Source organism: Antedon bifida, chromosome 10, assembly GCF_963402885.1.
Source record: "Antedon bifida chromosome 10, ecAntBifi1.1, whole genome shotgun sequence".
NCBI lineage: Eukaryota > Metazoa > Echinodermata > Crinoidea > Comatulida > Antedonidae > Antedon > Antedon bifida.
This window is the reverse complement of record NC_136235.1, coordinates 6331189-6350372: the sequence shown is the minus strand read 5'-3', so window position 1 is coordinate 6350372 and position 19184 is coordinate 6331189. Positions and strand designations below refer to the sequence as shown.

Below are 19184 nucleotides of genomic sequence, written 5' to 3'. Positions count from 1 at the left end.
ATTGTTTTATCTATATGTTTGTTAAGTGTATTTTTGTGTTTGATTGAGTATCCTGGTAAGACTGGAACATGTGACAATGTTTTTATTGAATAAAGAATTAAGAGAACACTTTTGATCGGAAAGTTTACTGTGTTTAAATGCGGTTCAGTATTTACAAGAAGAGGTCCGAATGCAGAGGTTCTTTTTTTCACTGTGGGGAGTCAGTAAAGCCATGTTTAGAAGACCCAATAATATATAAACCCAAGCATGTAAGGCTACGTGTTCTTACCTGACTGCGATACCAAGCAAGACGGTAACCAACAAAGCGTAAGAAATCAAAGATCCAAACCCTGCCTTTTGAACCAACTTTTGTGATTTTAACGTTTCTTGGCAAGATTTCTCTTCTGTCAACGGCCCTTCGCATGTTCTTCCGGAACACGATGCATATGTAGCGAAGTCTCGTGATCTTAATTGACGGGTTGCATTTTTACACGAGGACCAATCGCTCCATTCCTGGAAACTACAGTCGACATCTTTGCACCCACAGCACACTCCACTATATCCATCTTCACAGTCACATGCGTTCTCGTGTGGTTTGAGGACCCCGTTGTTGTAACAGTACTGGTTGCATTCTTTCTGTTCAACAAGGTCTATAGGACAGACAGCACCACCGCAATCTGAATCTTTGATAATACTACGTGTACGGAACTGCTTTCCTAAAGGTCCACAATTTTTAGAACACGCTGACCATTTGCTCCAACCACTAATAATGCAATCTTGTATTTTACAGTCGCAACAAGCACCACTGTAACCATCTTTACAGTCACATCTCTGCTTGGTGTCATTAGGTGTCCCGCCATTGTAACAAACCCGATTACAAGATTGCTCCTCAGATAACATGGAAGGAAGCATAGTTTCACCACAGACAGACGATCTGTCAATGTCACGTGTTCTGAATCGTTTTCCTAGCGCACCACATGTATGTGAACATGACGACCATTGACTCCAAGGAATCATAGCACAGTCCTGTAATTTCACACCACAACACTGACCACTGAACCCATCTGGACATCTGCAAACGTCCTCTGACCGAGCCAGAGTGCCTTTGTTGTAACAAACGCGGTTACACGATTGCTGCTGAGAAAAGACAGATGGACATTCACTTCCACCACACTCTGGTGACTGTTGGATATCTCGTGTTCGAAATCGAGTTCCTAAAGGACCGCATTCTTGAGAACATTGTGACCATTCACTCCAATCTGTCATTTCACAATGCTCGATTTCACAATCACAGCATTTTCCACTATATCGAGAGGAACATCTACAATCAGTTCTGTCTAATAAACCACCATTACGACAGACCCGATTACACGGCCGGTTTTCTGATAAAGCAAAGGAGCACAATCCACCACATTCTGCCGGTTGGTTGACGTCACGAATTCTAAACTGAGTTCCTAGAGGACCACATGTTTCGGAACAAACAGACCAATCACTCCAAGACGAGAGTAAGCAGTTTTTTACCTTACAATTACAACATTCACCGGTGTATCCAGTTGTGCAATTACATTGATCATCTGCAACTCTCCCGCCATTGTAACAAACCCGATTACAGGATTGTTCCTCGGATAACATGGAAGGAAGCATGGTTTCACCACAAACAGCAGATCTGTCAATGTCACGTGTTCTGAATCGTTTTCCTAGCGTACCACATGTATGTGAACATGACGACCATTGGCTCCAAGGAACCATAGCACAGTCTTGTAATTTCACACCACAACACTGACCACTGAACCCATCTGGACATCTGCAAACGTCCTTTGACAGATCTAGAGTACCTTTGTTGTAACAAACGCGGTTACACGATTGCTGTTGAGAAACATCAGATGGACATTCACTTCCACCACACTCTGGTGACTGTTGGATATCTCGTGTTCGAAATCGAGTTCCTAAAGGACCACATTCTTGAGAACATGGTGACCAATCACTCCAGTCTGTCATTTCACAATGTTTGATTTTACACTCGCAACACGTGCCTCTAATGCCAGAGGGACATCTACATACTTTACTTAGTAATGAACCGCCATTGTAACAAATACGATTGCATTGATCCTGTTCTGTAAATGATTCACATTCATCTCCGCCGTTTTCCGGATAGTGAGTTATTGTCCGATTTCTGAAACGAGTGCCTAGAGGTCCACAATCATGCGAGCATATTGACCAACTGCTCCAGCTAGTCAAACGACAATCGTTCACTGGAAGTTTACAACATTCACCGGAGAATCCTTTTGGACACTCACAGCTATCTAAGTTCTTATAGCCATTATAACAGAAGTCATTGCACTTTTTATCTTCATAAGATGGCCCTGTACAGGTCGCACCACCACACGTTGATTCGTTATATATTTTTCTATACCTGTATTGCATACCCTGTGTCCCGCACTCATGTGAACAGTCGCTCCATGGACTCCACCCTTCCCATTGACATGCAACGGGAAAGCATTTGTAACGCTTTCTGCCTATAAAAAATCCTCCAATTAAACCTCCTACTACTGCAACTACTGCAACTACTGCCGAACAGATTACTATAGCAGCTATGGCAGCCCCCTTCATTTTTTTTTCTGCCAAAGATATAGATAGTCTAGACAGGTCCTTCCATACTGATACGGTTCACCACCGTAATGTAGTAGGTCTGATAATAAAACTTGGTCAAATATTTACATTAGTAAAATATTTAACCTAATCAGTCTGTAAAATCCCATTATTACTGTGTAACTGTGTTTGTCTCACAGCCAGAGCGAAAAAAACATTATGTATTTGAGTCTAATTAAACTCTTACTACAATGGAATAATGTTAACATGATCCCTAACTCTCGGTTTCCACTAGAACGCAACGAAAAGTTGGTCAATTCATTTGCTTACGTCATTGCGTTGTGTCTTTGTACTAATACTTATATATCCATGTAATGTTAAATGAAGATCGTTGTTTAGATAGTCACCACTCAAATGTTGATGCTTTTTAATTTCAACTCTAGAATTAAAATTATTAACGTCTCTGCGCTCTTGTTCAAGATACAATTTTTTGGTGCCTGGTCTTGTTGGAATTTGTGTTTTATTCTTCTTCGTCTGTTCAAATCAAATCAAATATTAAAAAAAACTCAAAAGAGCTTGATTAGTTGTGTCCCCCTACGTCACTAACTAGCCTAAAAAATAATAATAAAAGATAAATCCTGCAACAAGTATTATTTTTTTTAATTATTTGTAAAATGATAATAAATGTTCTTTAAACAATTATTTAAATATATTTAATGATTTGGTACTTTGTAGTTCGTAACTCAAGTCATTCCACAATTTGGGTCCCACACATGACACTTAAAACTAGTAAAAGTACGATTACGTTTTCTGAGTCTCATTTTGTCCTTAGATCTTTTATTATGATTATGGCAAGAACCTTTTTTATAAATAGTGATGAAAAACGCACGTCCTGATTAGTAGTAACATTGTACATGAAGCCCAATTTGATACTTATTGATATTCGCAATTTTAAGAAGTTTAAATTTATAGAAACATTCAGTCATTGAATCATTAAACTTTGACCATGTTATAGCTCGTAATGCCCTTTTCTGGAATTTAAATAACTCATCTAGATAACTTGGAAATGTACTACACCATATTATGTTGCAATAACTTAAAGATGTATTGTCCCCCAAAAACATGAAAAATAAAGATTAATAAAATCAGACTTTGAATAGATTATTTTGTAGCTTTAGTAAAGTTAATCATTTCTGTAGAAAAAAATGGAAAAAATGTATGTTTTCACTTATAAAATTACAAAATAAATGGTTTTTTAGATCCAATTTTGGTCAAAGTGGATAACTAATTGGTGACATTAAAATGGCACATTCAACAAAAAATTCTTTAAGAATTAATTTTTCAGGGGGACAATACATCTTTAATACTGGTTCAATGAGCGATTTGTATATTGTCCAGAGAGCATTGGTTGGTAAAAAATGTCTTATTTTAGGCCTATATAGTACAGTATGCCTACATATCGAGATATTTTCCTAGCTGTAACATTGATGTGATTCTTGTGTGAGAAATTCATCAATATATACTCAAAGGAATTGAGTCGATTTAACTCTATCTATTCGTTTATTGTTGACATAAATATTTACATTCTCTAAGTTACTTGGATTTCGATGATTGCGGTAAAATATGTAATTCGTTTTTTTAACGTTGAGTGATGAACCAATCCGAAACATTTTTTAGTTCAGCATTAACTAGCTCTATGAGCGTATCCAAGTTTTCGTGAGATGCAGATATGTTTGTGTCATCAGCAAATAAAACAAAAGATAACGAGTTTGACCAATTAAATATATCGTTAATGTACAAACTAAAAAGTAGAGGCCCACGAATTGTACAACGCAATTTATATCCATCAAACACGAACTTGTGTTATCAATATACGTAAATTGTTTCCTTCCACTAATATAGTTTCTAAACCATTTAAGTGCCGTGCCTCTTATGCCATAGGGTTCCAATTTTTTAGAAGAATATCATGGTTGATGGTATCAAAAGCTTTAATTCAATAAATATTCCGATGGTATTTTTTTTTCTTATCAAGCGCATCGGTAATTCGTTCAACCAGATCTATAACGGCCATAAGTAGAATTGTTTTTTCTGAAACCATATTGTGCATTATTACGGATGTTAAACTTTCTGATATAATAATATTTTTTTTTTAATTCCGATTTTACGATAATATTGATATGTATACTTGTAGCTTGCAAGTTGAAATTGAACTTTTTTATCTCAATGCAATTATACTAGGCCTATACGTCAACAATAATACAACAATATTTGACAAATTACTTTTATGACTATAGTGCTTTGTAGACAATTATAATTATAAAATCAATAAATCAAGATGTATAGTAAAAAAAAGTACTGATTTTGTTGCACTCTTTTTCAATGTTACAGTCGAAGTACTTGATGATAGTTAAGCTACAGCATATTTTATAATTTAAATTGAATTGCAAGACATTGGAAGACATTTGTGTAAGCTCTAACAACAGTAGAAGTGTATTGGCTCGTTATTTCATTTGACAAATACAGTATAACATTTTAATAAGTAACATTTATAAAATTCAATAATTATTTTTGTTGTTGGAATTAGTATGTACAAGATAACAATCGTGAAGTATGTACAATTATATCCTGCTATCATTTATATATTTGCTTTGTAAGCTTCAAATATGTCTCTGAAAGGCTAAAGCACGGTACCGTAGACTATATATAAAATCGAGAAATTTATCTATGAAAATTACCATTAAGCTTGGTTCCCACTAGAGACAACGCATTGACGCAGACGCAACGCAAGCAAGTTGACCAATGACAAGAGAAAGTTTGAATAATCCATCGCTTGTGATTGGTCAAATCACTTTCTCTGTTACGTACTTGTGTTGCGTCTCTAGTTGGAACCAAGTATTATATTACTGCAGTGATATAGACATCTTAAGCACATCAAAACGTACCTTAATCTCATTTTCTTAAATTATTATTATATTAGTATTATATTTATTATTATAGAAAATTGAAAATTTGACTTTATAAAGTCAAATTTTCAATTTTCTATAATAATAAATATAATACTAATATAATAAAAATTTAAGTAAATGGAATTAAGTTAAGTATACCGACCTAACAACGTACTCTCAAGTTATACAGTACTAATTAACAGCTTTTGTAACATACACAATTTTAAGTTGTAGCGTTTATATTCTCAATATTGCCTCATTAAATGCTTTGTCTTAGCTGATTCAGCCTCGAGTTTTTCGTTTCACAGTTCATTGTCAATTTTATACAAAAATATTTGTTGATGCCTTAAAATCATGTTGACAGCATATTTTTAACGTTGAATCAACGTTGAAATAACTGTCTATTAAAGATGTATTGTCCCTTGAAACACAAAAAATGAAGGTCAAAATATTATAAATTTAAATTGGCTATATCAAGTAATGAAAAGGATGTCTGAATTTGAGAATGCTAGTGCTAATCACCGTTGCTTTCAAAGAACTTTTTCAAAAGTTTTTACAACAGAGCAGGATTGCTGTTTTTAACTTAATAACGACAATTTCGCATTTGTGTGGGAGAAAAGGCCTAACAATACTAATTACTAATAATTATGTTTGTGATGTGATTCGGCAGTGTGACATGCAAGATTGTTTACGCTCTCCATGTTATTAGAAATTAATTAACATTGCCTATGTACCAGATTTGGGTAAAGCCATAAAAAAAGAAAAACTCTATCCGTTCAAGAACTGAAACACAAGGCTGTGTGTCTCCCATCAAACAGAGGGCATGTTTTTAGTCGCGTGGACGCGACTCTATAGTTCACTATGTCGGTCGGTTGGTCTGTCTGTCTGTCTGTCCGGTATCACTACGCATTGTAGCACGCGACTTAATGGCTGTTGGCCTTGTTTTCCCTTGCTGCATAAATTGAAAAAAAACCACACTTGACATACGTCGCCCTCGTTCGGCTTGAGGGGTGGTTTTCACCCAGCGAGGGCGCCGTTCACACAATTTTTGCAGCCCTATTATTTAGAGAAATTACTAGTTATTACACGCAAAACTAAAAATATAAATTTTGAACAACATGGGAATATAATTTTAGTATTTAGAATTCGTTTTTTTAAGCATACAACCGTTGGTGGCGCTATTTAGTGCCACATTTTGTGGATTTGTCATTATTTGGCCAAATCTGTCATTATTTGAGATTAAATTTTATCGCTGGCAACGCTGCCTCAGCAACAACATGGCGGCTTCCATGAGCGGTGTGGATCGTTCAGATCGCTACGAAAAAATTAAATTTCTCGGAGAAGGGCAGGTAAAGTTGTGAAGCAAAGTAGTGAAATTATTATTTGTTTTTAAATACAATTAGCTCTCTATAAAAATATATAACTAAGACTAACATCTATATATAGCTAGGCCCTAATGGTATGCCTTAGTTAGCCAGCCGCGGGCAATCAGCAGACGGAAAGACCCCTACTACTCTAGGCTAGGCTAGTACTACTACACTTCACTAGGCCTAGGGAGGGCCTGAGTAACTAGGCCTAGCTAGGGCCGGACTATCTATGAGGAGGATACGTCAGGCCCAGTATTATAACGCCAATTTTGATGGAAAATTTATACTTGTAATTTTATTACTGAATTCAATAGGATCATGAGGAAATTAAAATAGCCTATTTATAAATTATAGGCTAGGCCTAGCCTACCTAGCTAATAATACATAATATTATTATTAATAGGACTAGGTATACTAACTACCCTAGGGCCTAAATAAAAAGTTTATTATAACAAAAGCTAGACAACAACATTGTGAAACTATGCTAGGCGTAGTAGGCCTAGCCTAATCTAACACTTTTTGTTATTTGGCCATTATTTAATTGTCATAATCTTCACCCTTTTTACTCATTTTTGAATTAATTATTTCTTCTTTTTTTTAAAGTTTGCTACAGTATACAAAGCCCGAGATGTAGAAACAGACAATATAGTTGCTGTTAAAAAAGTATGTTTTATATAAATTTAATAAAATGCGGGAGAATATCCTGTGACTTGCAGCCTTCTGGTCTGAATTACGCACAAGTGTGAATTACAAATACAACAACTTCCCCAGCCCCCAAGTTTCCCTCCAGCCCCCAAGTTTCCCCCCAGCCCCCAAGTTGTCCCCCAGCCCCCAAGTTTCTTTTTGTGTCATACAATGCCACCAAACTGCACCATTCATTTATTCATAGTTGAAGATAAGAACTGAGATGGAGAAGTACACCGGGGTAACATTTCCCAAAACTGTTCTTTAAAACACACAAGCCAGACAAACCTCTGGTTTCTAATCAAAGTCCTTATCTGAGAAGACTTCTTCTACCACAAGTTCCATGGTCACATACTTTTACCGCTCGAACAATTTGTTTTATGTTTCAGTTTAGTTGAGGAAAGTTACCTTTATTCATAAAATTCATTATTAAACTAGAGGGGCACTCAGAGAGCGCAAACCTCTGCCTAGGCATATGCAAATGTAATGATGTGTTCCCATACAGCTATGAAACCATCCTTTAAAATCTTATGAAAATCGGGTAATAACTTTTTGAGTAATCCTGCTAACTAGCAATATAGAAGGAAACAAACATACAACACACGCTATCGATGTCATAACCTCTCGCCATTCTAGCGGAGGTTTTTAAGTTGTCTGATTTGTTGTCTGTACACTGAGAGTTAAATCTTTTGTTCAATATTATTACACAGATTAAATTAGGTCATAGGTCAGAAGCAAAAGATGGAGTGAACCGAACAGCTCTAAGAGAAATTAAACTTCTACAAGAACTGCATCATGAAAACATTATTAGTGTAAGTAATTGCCAATTTAGATTTTATGCATGAGATGATACAGTAACTGTAATATAAGTATATTGGCATGTTTTTCAGACAATTTAAAAACACTTTACCTGCAATTGTTTATGTTTTGTAAAAATAATGCATATATATTATAATAAATATTACTTTAAAAACATTAAATTGCTAAAAAGATACAGTTCTTTTATTTGTTTTCCTTTAACTATCGGTCAAAAGTGGGTGCATCACAGTAAACAAAACTACAATATCAATCTATCTGCGTGCTGCATGCTGGTATTTATAGCGGGCAATTACAATATTTGAATTGACTTAACACATTTAACGATTGAAATATGAAAATAATTATCACAATATGCCTATAATAGTATTTGATTTTACATAAAATGCAGTTTGTGACCTTAAAGTAGAAGGAAAAAAGTGACGTAGAGAATGTGTTTTTAACCAAGGCAATCTAACAACAAGATCCTGAGCTCCGGAAATCAAAGGTTTTATCTGTGGCTGCAACACGATCAGTTCCATGCCCCTTAACAGACACTACACGCTGCGGAGAATATGTACATAGTACAGTACTGTTGGTATTTGTCACTGCCAGAGGACAAGTTTCTATCTGTTGATAGATTTTCTATCTGTTGATAGATTGCCTTGATTTAACAAATTTGTTTAGTTGAATTTATTAGATAATTCAAATGTGTATGTTATTGAGCGTAATTTTATCGTACAGCTTGTAGATGTGTTTGGACACAAGTCTAATATAAGTCTTGTAATGGATTTCATGGATGTAGATTTAGAGGTAAGAGAATAAAGCTCTGTCTACACTATCATACAAAATGTAATGTGCCCATATATGGAGAGGATGTCATATAACTACCGTATTTGGGCACATCACACTTTTTTGTCAAACTAGTTTGATAGTGTGGACAGAGATTTTCTTGTAGCATAACAACAGAAAACAGATATTCTCAACTTTACTATTATTCCCTTTGGAAACAAACAATGTATTTCAACACTGATATTGCTAGTGTTTTTCCGCAATGCAAATCTTTCAACACAAACTTTGCTTACTTGATTCTAAGTGATGATTGTTCGGTACCAATACCACTTATGCAAAGATGGACAACACAGGTTGTGTCATTGCTTTCAGGGAAGAGTGAAATTACTATTATTACAGTAATTTCACTCTTTCCTGGTTCTACTGAAAGGAAAGGATATATAATGATGATGATGATAAATGAACATTCAGCTTTTTGTAAAAAAAAAGTTTCTCTTGCATACATAAAAAAAATCACAGGCCAGTCTTTTCCACAACTGTTCTTTTTCCACAGCCAAAATCTTTGTTATAGCGCCACCTATTTTGCTTGTCAATTAACATTCCAAATGGCACTTGACATAGTACATTTTTGGAAACCGATATGGTAACAATTAACACGAAAATAAGCACTTAACTCTGCCTCATTAAATAGAGCAGTCAATCGTTCAAATCATGAAATATTCTCACCATTCATTATGTGTATACTATTGTGTCGAATGAATTAAAGTTTGTTTAAATTGATGTAGTACAGTAATTCTCATATTCTCGTATTTATTTAGGTTTTGATTAAAGACACCACACTTATTCTCACTCCAGCACATATAAAAGCTTATATGTTAATGACATTTAAGGGACTGGAATATCTGCATAATAATTGGATATTGCATAGGGTGAGTCTAATAGAGTATATAAATTGTACCTTTGAAGTAGAATTCATGTGTATGTAATATTTCCATTGTTTTTTTCATATTTAATTCTTTTAGTGTTTTTTTTTCCACCACAGGACATGAAGCCCAATAATTTACTTGTAAATGAGGCTGGAGTACTGAAGTTAGCTGATTTTGGACTTGCCAAAACGTTTGGTAGCCCAAATAGAGTTTATACACATCAAGTTGTTACTAGGTGTGTGATCTACTTGAATTTATAAATCAAATTTTATTGCATTGTTTGAACACGTATACATCTACTTTGAATTGCTTGGCCATTTGTACTGTAAACCATGGGGTTGATTTTATAATTTCACCGTTTGGGTTGGGCTGCATTTTTATTCTCCCAACTTATGAAATATTCTCATCATTTAACTTATAAGCATCCAATGTTTCCAGAGAGGTCAAAGATCAAATCAGCTAGTTCTAATTACCATATTACAGGTGGTACAGATGTCCAGAACTGCTGTTTGGTGCCAGGATATATGGTACTGGAGTTGATATCTGGTCTGCTGGCTGTATTTTAGCTGAACTGCTTCTACGAGTACCATTCCTTGCCGGTGAAACAGATATTGATCAACTTGGTAAAATATTTGAGGCTTTAGGTACACCAACAGAGCAAGACTGGCCTGTGAGTTTTTCTTTTTTTTCATATGCATCCAACAGCGAGTAATTCACCAATTACAGGATGGATAAACTATTTTATAATTTATCGTGCTTATATACTAAGTCTTATTTGAGGCTTAGGGAGTGGAGGTGAAAGAGTCGTGAGTTACAACCCTGTCATTTACGTCAGGATTGGACCTTGGGATTGGAAGGCAAGCACATTAACCACCAATCTACAGCTCCACTTCCAATTAATCTTTAATTATGTGATCAGGAATATAAGTCACTATTTCAACATTAATTATGTCATCTTCAGAATATAGAGGATATATATGTTGATAATAAAACATGAATTCATATATTAGAAAAAGTGATCGTGAAATCAAAACGGTGCTGGGTTTGGTCTACTAGCATTCCTGCTCCAAACTAATCCATTCCATCATGATGACATTTATTTGTGAATTACTCTCTCCTTTCATTTAATCTTTAATTAGGGTTCAGTATGTCAACATTTTAGAATCTTTAGCTCTATGACAAAAATAAATGGGTCTTTAAAACATGATGATGACATTTCATATTGTTGAAATTAGTGTGTATTTTATTGCTTATTTTATTGTTTTTAAATATGTTTCTCATTATTATTATATTAAAATTTTACTTTCAAGGGAATGTCTTTACTACCAGATTACATTACATACAAGTCGTTCCCGGGTACGCCATTAAGAGATATATTTACTGCGGCCGATGATGCCCTGCTGGATTTACTACATAAAACGTTAAAGCTTGATCCTTCACAAAGATGCACTGCCACTCAGGTAAGTTGAATAATAGCAAATCTATAATAAAATTCAGAACTAGCATTTATCAATCATTTTGCTTAAGTCAAATAGTTAAGTGAAAATCATCAAGGTTTTATTTTAATAACAAAAATTAGTTGCTATTGTTAATTTCCTGGTGACATTTTTTTTTTTGCTGTGGCAGCTCCAATACTGTGGAATTCCTTACCAATTTTAATCAGACAGTGTGCCACTCTTAACTCTTTCAAGACCCAGTTGAAGTCTTTCCTTTTTAAAAAAAGCTTTTCATGAATTAAAATTATTAGCATTGTCTATTTTAATTTATGTACAGCTCATTGAGAACTTGGTTATATGCGCTATATAAGAATGAACTATTATTATTATTAGTTTTCTTTTTTGGTTTTGAATGTTTTGTATATGGATGTAATATCCGAAATAATGGATATGAATGAATATAATCTCAATAACTTTAGATTTAAAATTATTTTGTATTTGAAGGCCTTACAGATGGCGTTTTTTAGCAACGAACCTGGTCCAACACCAGGGCATAAGTTGCCTAGGCCTGGACAACCAATAGCAGTCATCAAAGAAGAAGACAATAAAAGACCCTCACTTAAAAGGAAGGTTATGGAAGAAGCAGGTAAGTGAATTTTATTATAAAAAGTTTTATAGTTTATGAATTCAATGTGCCTAGCTTTTGATTCAAGATGGAAGAGGCAATTTAATTGGATAGAAGTCTTTTTTAACACACCTACTGTTCTAGAGTAAACACTAACCAGTGGCTTTTATCTTGGAATTGATTGTCAAAAGCTAGGCTATGCAAAAATTGCACATTGATTATGGCCACAAAAGCAGAGCACTAGACAGTGCACTCTTCAAGTGGCCTTCCTGTTCCGCAATATTCAGGCTTACCGTTTTGAATAAAGAAATTACAAAGAAGTTACAAATACTACATTTTCACAGACAATTGAAATATATATAGGAATATCTGGAAGTATATAAAATAAATGATAACAATAGTTATAACTGATGATTCATTGAAACAGAAAGATAAAAATAAAACAGACAGACAGCAATTAACTTGTTATATTTCAAACAAATTTTTTACTGTTAAGAACTTGAAGATATGCAATATTTGCTTCATCATTGTATCGCCATTCCCTGGAGAATATAACACTCATAATATTCTTTACAAAAATGTAATTACATTTATTTGTCAACGCGGGTTGCTGATCCCTTTTGCCAATAAACAGTTTTTCCAGCGTTTGTATCCTACAGTAATGTTGTCATGGTTGAAGAAAAAAAACTTACAATTTGTCTATCAAGGCCTTTTTGATGTTCTGAAATTTTATATAATAATAATAAAAGCATTTATAATGTACCATATATCCATATAATGATTGCTGATAGGTGCAGTACATATATGTATAAAACCATTATAAGAATTGAAACAACATTAGAAGGCAAGTTAAAATACCATAAAAGTCTACGACAATTAAATTGGTGTATTGTTACTAGATAAAAAAAAAATCTGGATGAAAAAAGGTTAGGGTAGCTCTGTGAATGAAGTTTCTCTTGCTTGATTTTGGTAAGTTTCTTATCTCGTTCTGCTTTATCACTGATGAAATTAGATTTTTTCTAATAGATTAATAATAAAAATTTCGAAACTTGGAGCTACACTTTAAAGCAATGTACTGTTAAATATCTTTATCACTGATGAAAAATATTTTTTTTATAATAAATTATAGAAATTTGGAGCTACACTTTAAATAAAAAAAAAAAAGTTTTTTAAATGTAATGTTAAATCTATACTGACAAAAAAAGAATCTAACCCTACTGCAAGAAAAAAATTAGTTGCTAGTAGGAAGCAAGGGCATTTAAAGGAGATTATTCTTGATATAGAGAAAATTGTTTAAAGTACAAACAATTTTGTCATTCAGGTTATTGCCATGCGATCTAGATGTTACTCAGTTCTTAATAATTAAATTTACACTCAAGGAAATTAATTGATATCAGTACTTTTAAAGTACGCTGAGTCTTGTTCTGGATGGAGAAGGGATAATTATAGATTCCGGGGATAATGATAGTCTACATGTCTACCACCTGATAGACGTTACGTCCATTGGGAGCAAAGAGCCTTGAGGATAAAAGAAGAGAGGCTCAAAGCCATGACAGCAGGTGTTAAAGGTCATGTTTTGTAAAGATACCTCTGTATAGATGAAAGTGACATATTTTAAATTAATTAATTAAATGGAATTAATATCTGTAAATAAATATCCTCAATAATTGTTTTTTTTGTTTTTTGTTGGACAAATTATTAACTGTTTACTTTGAGTTTCATTTTATTATCTATAATAAGATTCTTTTCACATTTAATCAATACATTTTTTTTTCTAAAACAGGACATAATTGTACAAATCAAAATGTAGAAATGTACTTTTAGTTTTAAATCTATAAAATAAATTTGCTATAACTACTAGATAATCCTACACACTGTAATGCAGATTTGGTAGTGCGTGACTGTATAGGGGACATTACTAGTGTATGAAATGGTCGATTGTTACATCCTTGGATAGTCAAGCCCCACCCTCTCACCCAAACCTCTCTCCTCTCACCCCACTGCACTGAAAATAACTTTTTGCATTGTGACAACTATAAATTTTATCCAAGAATGAATCTTTTTTTGTTTATAATTATTCTCCAATTTAGGTTCAGTAGGACATATGGTTAAGAAACTTGTCTTCTGAAAAAAAATGTGAACATTCAGGCTATTAATAAACTGAAGTTGGAGCATGTGCAGTGAGATGAGAAGCTGTCCTCTCATCTGTCCAGGTGAGATGTATGGAATGCCTATGATGTCATAATGATGATTCATACTCTTTTGAATTAATCTTTTGTACTTATTTATTCAACAAACGTCTTTGCATAACATTCAAACTGCAAGATGGCAAAGTTTTAAAACTAAACTCTTGGTACAAAACTTTATTGTGTTTTTGCTTGATACTTGCCAACTGCAGAATGACAACTGTGTTAAAGCTATGTCTTAGTACAAGGCTTCGATTGTGGTATAGTCACCATAAGAAAATTCATGGTACTGGGTATGCTTCGAACGTACCATCTTGAGAATTGTGTGAAATTTGTACTGCTAAATCATAGTACTTAAATTCATCAACCACAAAAATGGAGATTTAAAAATTCCATGATGTGGTTTTATATTATGTAGAGCTATTTGTTGTCTGAATCTGAAATATTACGGGCGGCGTCATAATACCCGAAAGAGCTCTAGTGGAAGAAGAAAATTAGAAGATGGTGTCAACAAAGATTTTTGTAAATTCTAAAATTAGTATTATCAACAAACCACATAAATCATGACAATACAGTACACTTTTTGCAGAATCAATTTTTTTTCGAGAAATGATTACAAATTATTTTTTCTTGGTAAAATTCATTTGCACTGGGGATCATTTTAGAATAAAGTACTATCGTGGTATTACATGCTTGTAACTTGGTAGGCGCAGAGTGCAGGCATAGTGGTGCATGACCTAGCAGAGTTCGCTGTTTCAATATTGCATTTGATTGGCCAATTTACAGCCAATAGTCATATTTTAAAACGAACATTACATCTGTATCTAATGCGTTTTGAGTTGATTTTTGCTATCAGCATTTAACATTCAACATTTAAATTTCACAATCGTTATATAGATTTGAGAATAAATAAAGACAATTTTTGTAGCATGTGAGCATGTTGAGAAGTGTGCCTTGCCAAGTTGGAGCGCGATTTTCAAATCACTATGTTATGCTTACGTCGTTGCGTTGCATCAAAGTGGGAACCAAGCTGTAGTATTAATTTATTGCAACACTCAAATTTCAATACATTCGTATATCATTAGCAAGACTAAAGCGGCAACATTTTTACTGCGAAGCTATATACCAAGTCTAAAGTTTAAGGCTAGATCAAACACCCTACCTCTAGACTGTAAAACAAGTAAGTGGTCAAACGAAAGCACAGGCTTTGGCACTATATGTATTAATGGTGAATCTGAAGATATTAACCATTTTTTATTGAACTGTAATGCTTTTGACGAAATCAGAAAAGAAGAATTAAGAAAACAAGAAAATGAATTGACACTCTGTAATGATTATGGCATATGGACACAACATTTAAATGCAAATGATGAAAGCAAACTAAGTTTTATCTTAGGAGGAGAGTCTATTCTTCTCTCTGACAATTCTTACAACGCATTTGATAAATTTTGTAAAAGATATTTAAGCTTGTCATAGGAGAAACGGTCTTTGTTGAAATATTCCCAATGACTGTTTTTGTTGTATTGTTGCTTGTATATAGTTTAATTTTCTTTTTTTTTCTTTTTTCTCTCATTATGTTTTCTTTCTTTTTTTCTTTTTTTCTGTCATTATGTTTTCCTTCTTTTTGTTTATTTTTCAAATTGTTTTGTTTTTGGACCGCTGCACCGCATGTTGTGAGTGCCACGCACCGCATGTTGTGAGTGCCACGCACCGCATGTTGTGAGTGCCACGCACCGCATGTTGTGAGTGCCACGCACCGCATGTTGTGAGTGCCACGCACCGCATGTTGTGAGTGCCACGCACCGCATGTTGTGAGTGCCACGCACCGCATGTTGTGAGTGCCACGCACCGCTTGTTGTGAGTGCCACGCACCGCATGTTGTGAGTGCCACGCACCGCATGTTGTGAGTGCCACGCACCGCATGTTGTGAGTGCCACTGATCCAAAGGTGAATGGGTCAACAAATAAATAATACATTCAAAGATATTGTATAATTTCAAATACTTTGTATATGTCACGCAATGTGATGTCAGATTTGAATCTGTCATATAAGCATAAGATCTTTAATAATATTAAATATTTTAATAGATTTGTATATGAATCATATGTCGTCTCTCTGTTACTTTTATTTTATTACATTTTCTTAGCTACACAAACAATAAAACTGAAAGTTAAATTCTGTAATTCTAATGTAATGCCCAGACGTCTGTCATGTCTGATATGTGTAAAAATTAATGATTTCCTTTTAGAATTAAAAAAGAAATTATAAGAATATTTTAAATATTTTAAGAAAGGGAAATTTGTATAAATTATATCTGTTTTTTTTTGTTGCTTTTTTTTTCCCAGCACAAATAATATGTCTTATTTAGATTAACTTTCACAAGATATACAGTACACCTATTGTATAGTTCTGTATTTACATTTGAAATGGTTTAATTTTTCTTCACCCTTTTATTTTGTTTGGTTGCATTTAACATTTCAAATGCTAAGAAGAAGTATACAGTATTCTTGCTTTGTATTTTTAGATATTTCTGCACGATAACATCCACAGTTTTCAAGTTATCATTCTAAATATTTTCAAGAAATTTGATTTGTTTATGACCACACAAAAGCTTATTAAATCTTGCGTTAATCAATCCTAAAATCTCTGTTGCTCTCTGTAGTCTGCTCAGTTTCATAGCGCTTAATTTATTTTTTCAGCAATTGGTTTCAGGAAAAGCTAACGAATCATGATGCATTGATTCTACTAGGAATTATTGAGAATCTATGATAAATGAGTAGCCATTGTATATATTCAAGTCATGAATGCCAAGCTAATGTTTTCTCTACTGTATACATTGTTAAATCTAATGTACTGACATGTCGCCAGTGTCATTTGTGGATGTCTATATTGTGATGTATTATTAACAATTAAAACGTTAGCTAGATAAAGGAAAAACATTTCTTCTAGATGATGTCGAAAAATATCAAACCATGGTTAAATAAGTACTATCAAACACATAATTGTTTTCTCTAAAGATCTAAAAACTATTTAATTGAATTGGTTATTTTAAATGAGTAATGGAAAAATGAATCATATTGTGATTAAAATTCTGTTTTAATTTCCAAAAAGTTTTTTCAGAAATTGTTTTTTTGACATACATTTGTAGACACATCCACAGCCAGATCTGTTAGCGATTCCTACATACAAGCCCATGTCATGTGTTATGTATGAAGTGATTACCTCCACAACAATTTCTCTTTTTCTAGGAAGCAAGTCTGCACACATTGAAATGATTCAAAAGCAATGCTAATTTAACTTGATGGAGAATAAATTTAATAATTTTAATGTTTACATATTTAATAATTTGATGCTTCTTGGTGAATGTTAAACATCCACACATCCTATTTCGCATTTACAATCAGCCACGGAACATGAATCATTTAATTCCTGCTTTAGACATGTAATTTCTGATTCTGGAAGTCATAGTTTATGTTCAATTACTCTGGAAATATTCAGGGTCATACACGAGTATTTTAATGTGAAGTCGTGCATTCATCTGGGAATACTGTATATGCCTATCCTATCCCTGTAGTCACCAGTCTGACTTCAACCTGACCACTTTTTGACAGGACACATCCATTGATTATGCTGCTAGAGATTAATTGATACATTTTTTCAATTTCTATTGAAGGATATTGTTGGCAGTTGACAAATGCCAGTAATATTTAATTGCTGTTTTGGAGGGAGGGAGTGGAAGGGTTGTGGGTGGGAGGGTTTTTTGTTGTAATGAGTCTCAACCACACCATGTTAAGTGTGGTGGCTATGTCCCTCTGGGTGGGAGGGGTTTTTGTTGTAATGAGTCCCACAACCACACCCTGTGTGGTGGCTATGTCCCTCTGGGTGGGAGGGGTTTTTGTTGTAATGAGTCCCACAACCACACCCTGTGTGGTGGCTATGTCCCTCTGGGTGGAGGGTTTTTTGTTGTAATGAGTCTCACAACCACACCATGTGTGGTGGCTATGTCCCTCTGATCAATTTTAACATTCAGTGTGTCCACAAGGCATTTGCTGGAAATCTTACCATACATGGAAATTCGGAAAGGCGAGCTTCAACACACTGTTGTGGTGAAACTGCGCTAGGATCGCTTGGAATGAATTAATCATGGTGGTATACGTGCAAGGGTTTGAAGGATGACCAAAAGCCGTGAAAGGGTCAAAACTCTATGAAAATTGTGAAATCTAACTTGAAACGTTTGATGGAAATGATTTTAAATAATTTTTTTTTTACCCAAAAGCAAAGAATCTAAAGCACTCTTTTGAATATATATTTTTCTGGAAATAAATAGTTTTGTTAACCAACAGATGAAATGTTGCCTCTCTGTTTAACTTTAGTGATGATGATGAGATCGGTATTTAACCAATCTCTTGTCGATATCACCCTTGATAGACTTGGTGTCGACACTTGCAATTGTGTTCCTGTTGTATATGACAGTGACAGACAACTGTTGCTTATTTGGGTGCTTTTTTGTGGCCTAAGGGTAGTGAAGCCAACTTTGTTATTATTTAAAAGAATGAATAGCAGGCAGTGTTGTCAGTTTTAATAATCCGAATATAAAAAATTTGTACACAATAAAAGAAGGAAACTTTATCTCATTGATATTTCTAAAGTAGAACACCCCATTTGGGACACCCCTATTCAGGGGACACCACTATTTAATGAGAAACTTTCCAGGTTTTATTACCCCTAGGACACCATCTTCAGAGGACACCCTCATTTAGGAGTCCGTTTGTTGAGTACCTAAGGTGTCGCCTTAGTAAGGGTAGCCAACCAATATTTTCAGTGGACATCTTTTATAATGTAGACACTTTGTAGAGGTTA

General features: G+C 34.2%; 2 protein-coding genes across 2 annotated transcripts; one reads left to right on the top strand and one right to left on the bottom strand.

Moving 5' to 3' along the window:
- Nucleotides 1–264: 264 nt before the first annotated feature.
- LOC144854601 (thrombospondin type-1 domain-containing protein 7B-like) lies at nucleotides 265–2589 on the bottom strand. The gene has a single exon (XM_078712539.1). It carries the CDS (start codon nucleotides 2587–2589, stop codon nucleotides 265–267), a length of 2325 nt encoding a protein of 774 aa, XP_078568665.1.
- Nucleotides 2590–6764: 4175 nt separating this feature from the next.
- Nucleotides 6765–16069, top strand: LOC144854725 (cyclin-dependent kinase 7-like). Its single transcript, XM_078712679.1, has 10 exons — nucleotides 6765–6862; nucleotides 7484–7543; nucleotides 8275–8376; nucleotides 9104–9172; nucleotides 9970–10080; nucleotides 10194–10312; nucleotides 10561–10747; nucleotides 11388–11537; nucleotides 12018–12159; nucleotides 14229–16069. The coding sequence occupies exons 1-10, from the start codon at nucleotides 6791–6793 to the stop codon at nucleotides 14264–14266; spliced, it is 1050 nt and encodes a 349-aa protein (XP_078568805.1). The 5' UTR covers nucleotides 6765–6790; the 3' UTR covers nucleotides 14267–16069.
- Nucleotides 16070–19184: the final 3115 nt, after the last annotated feature.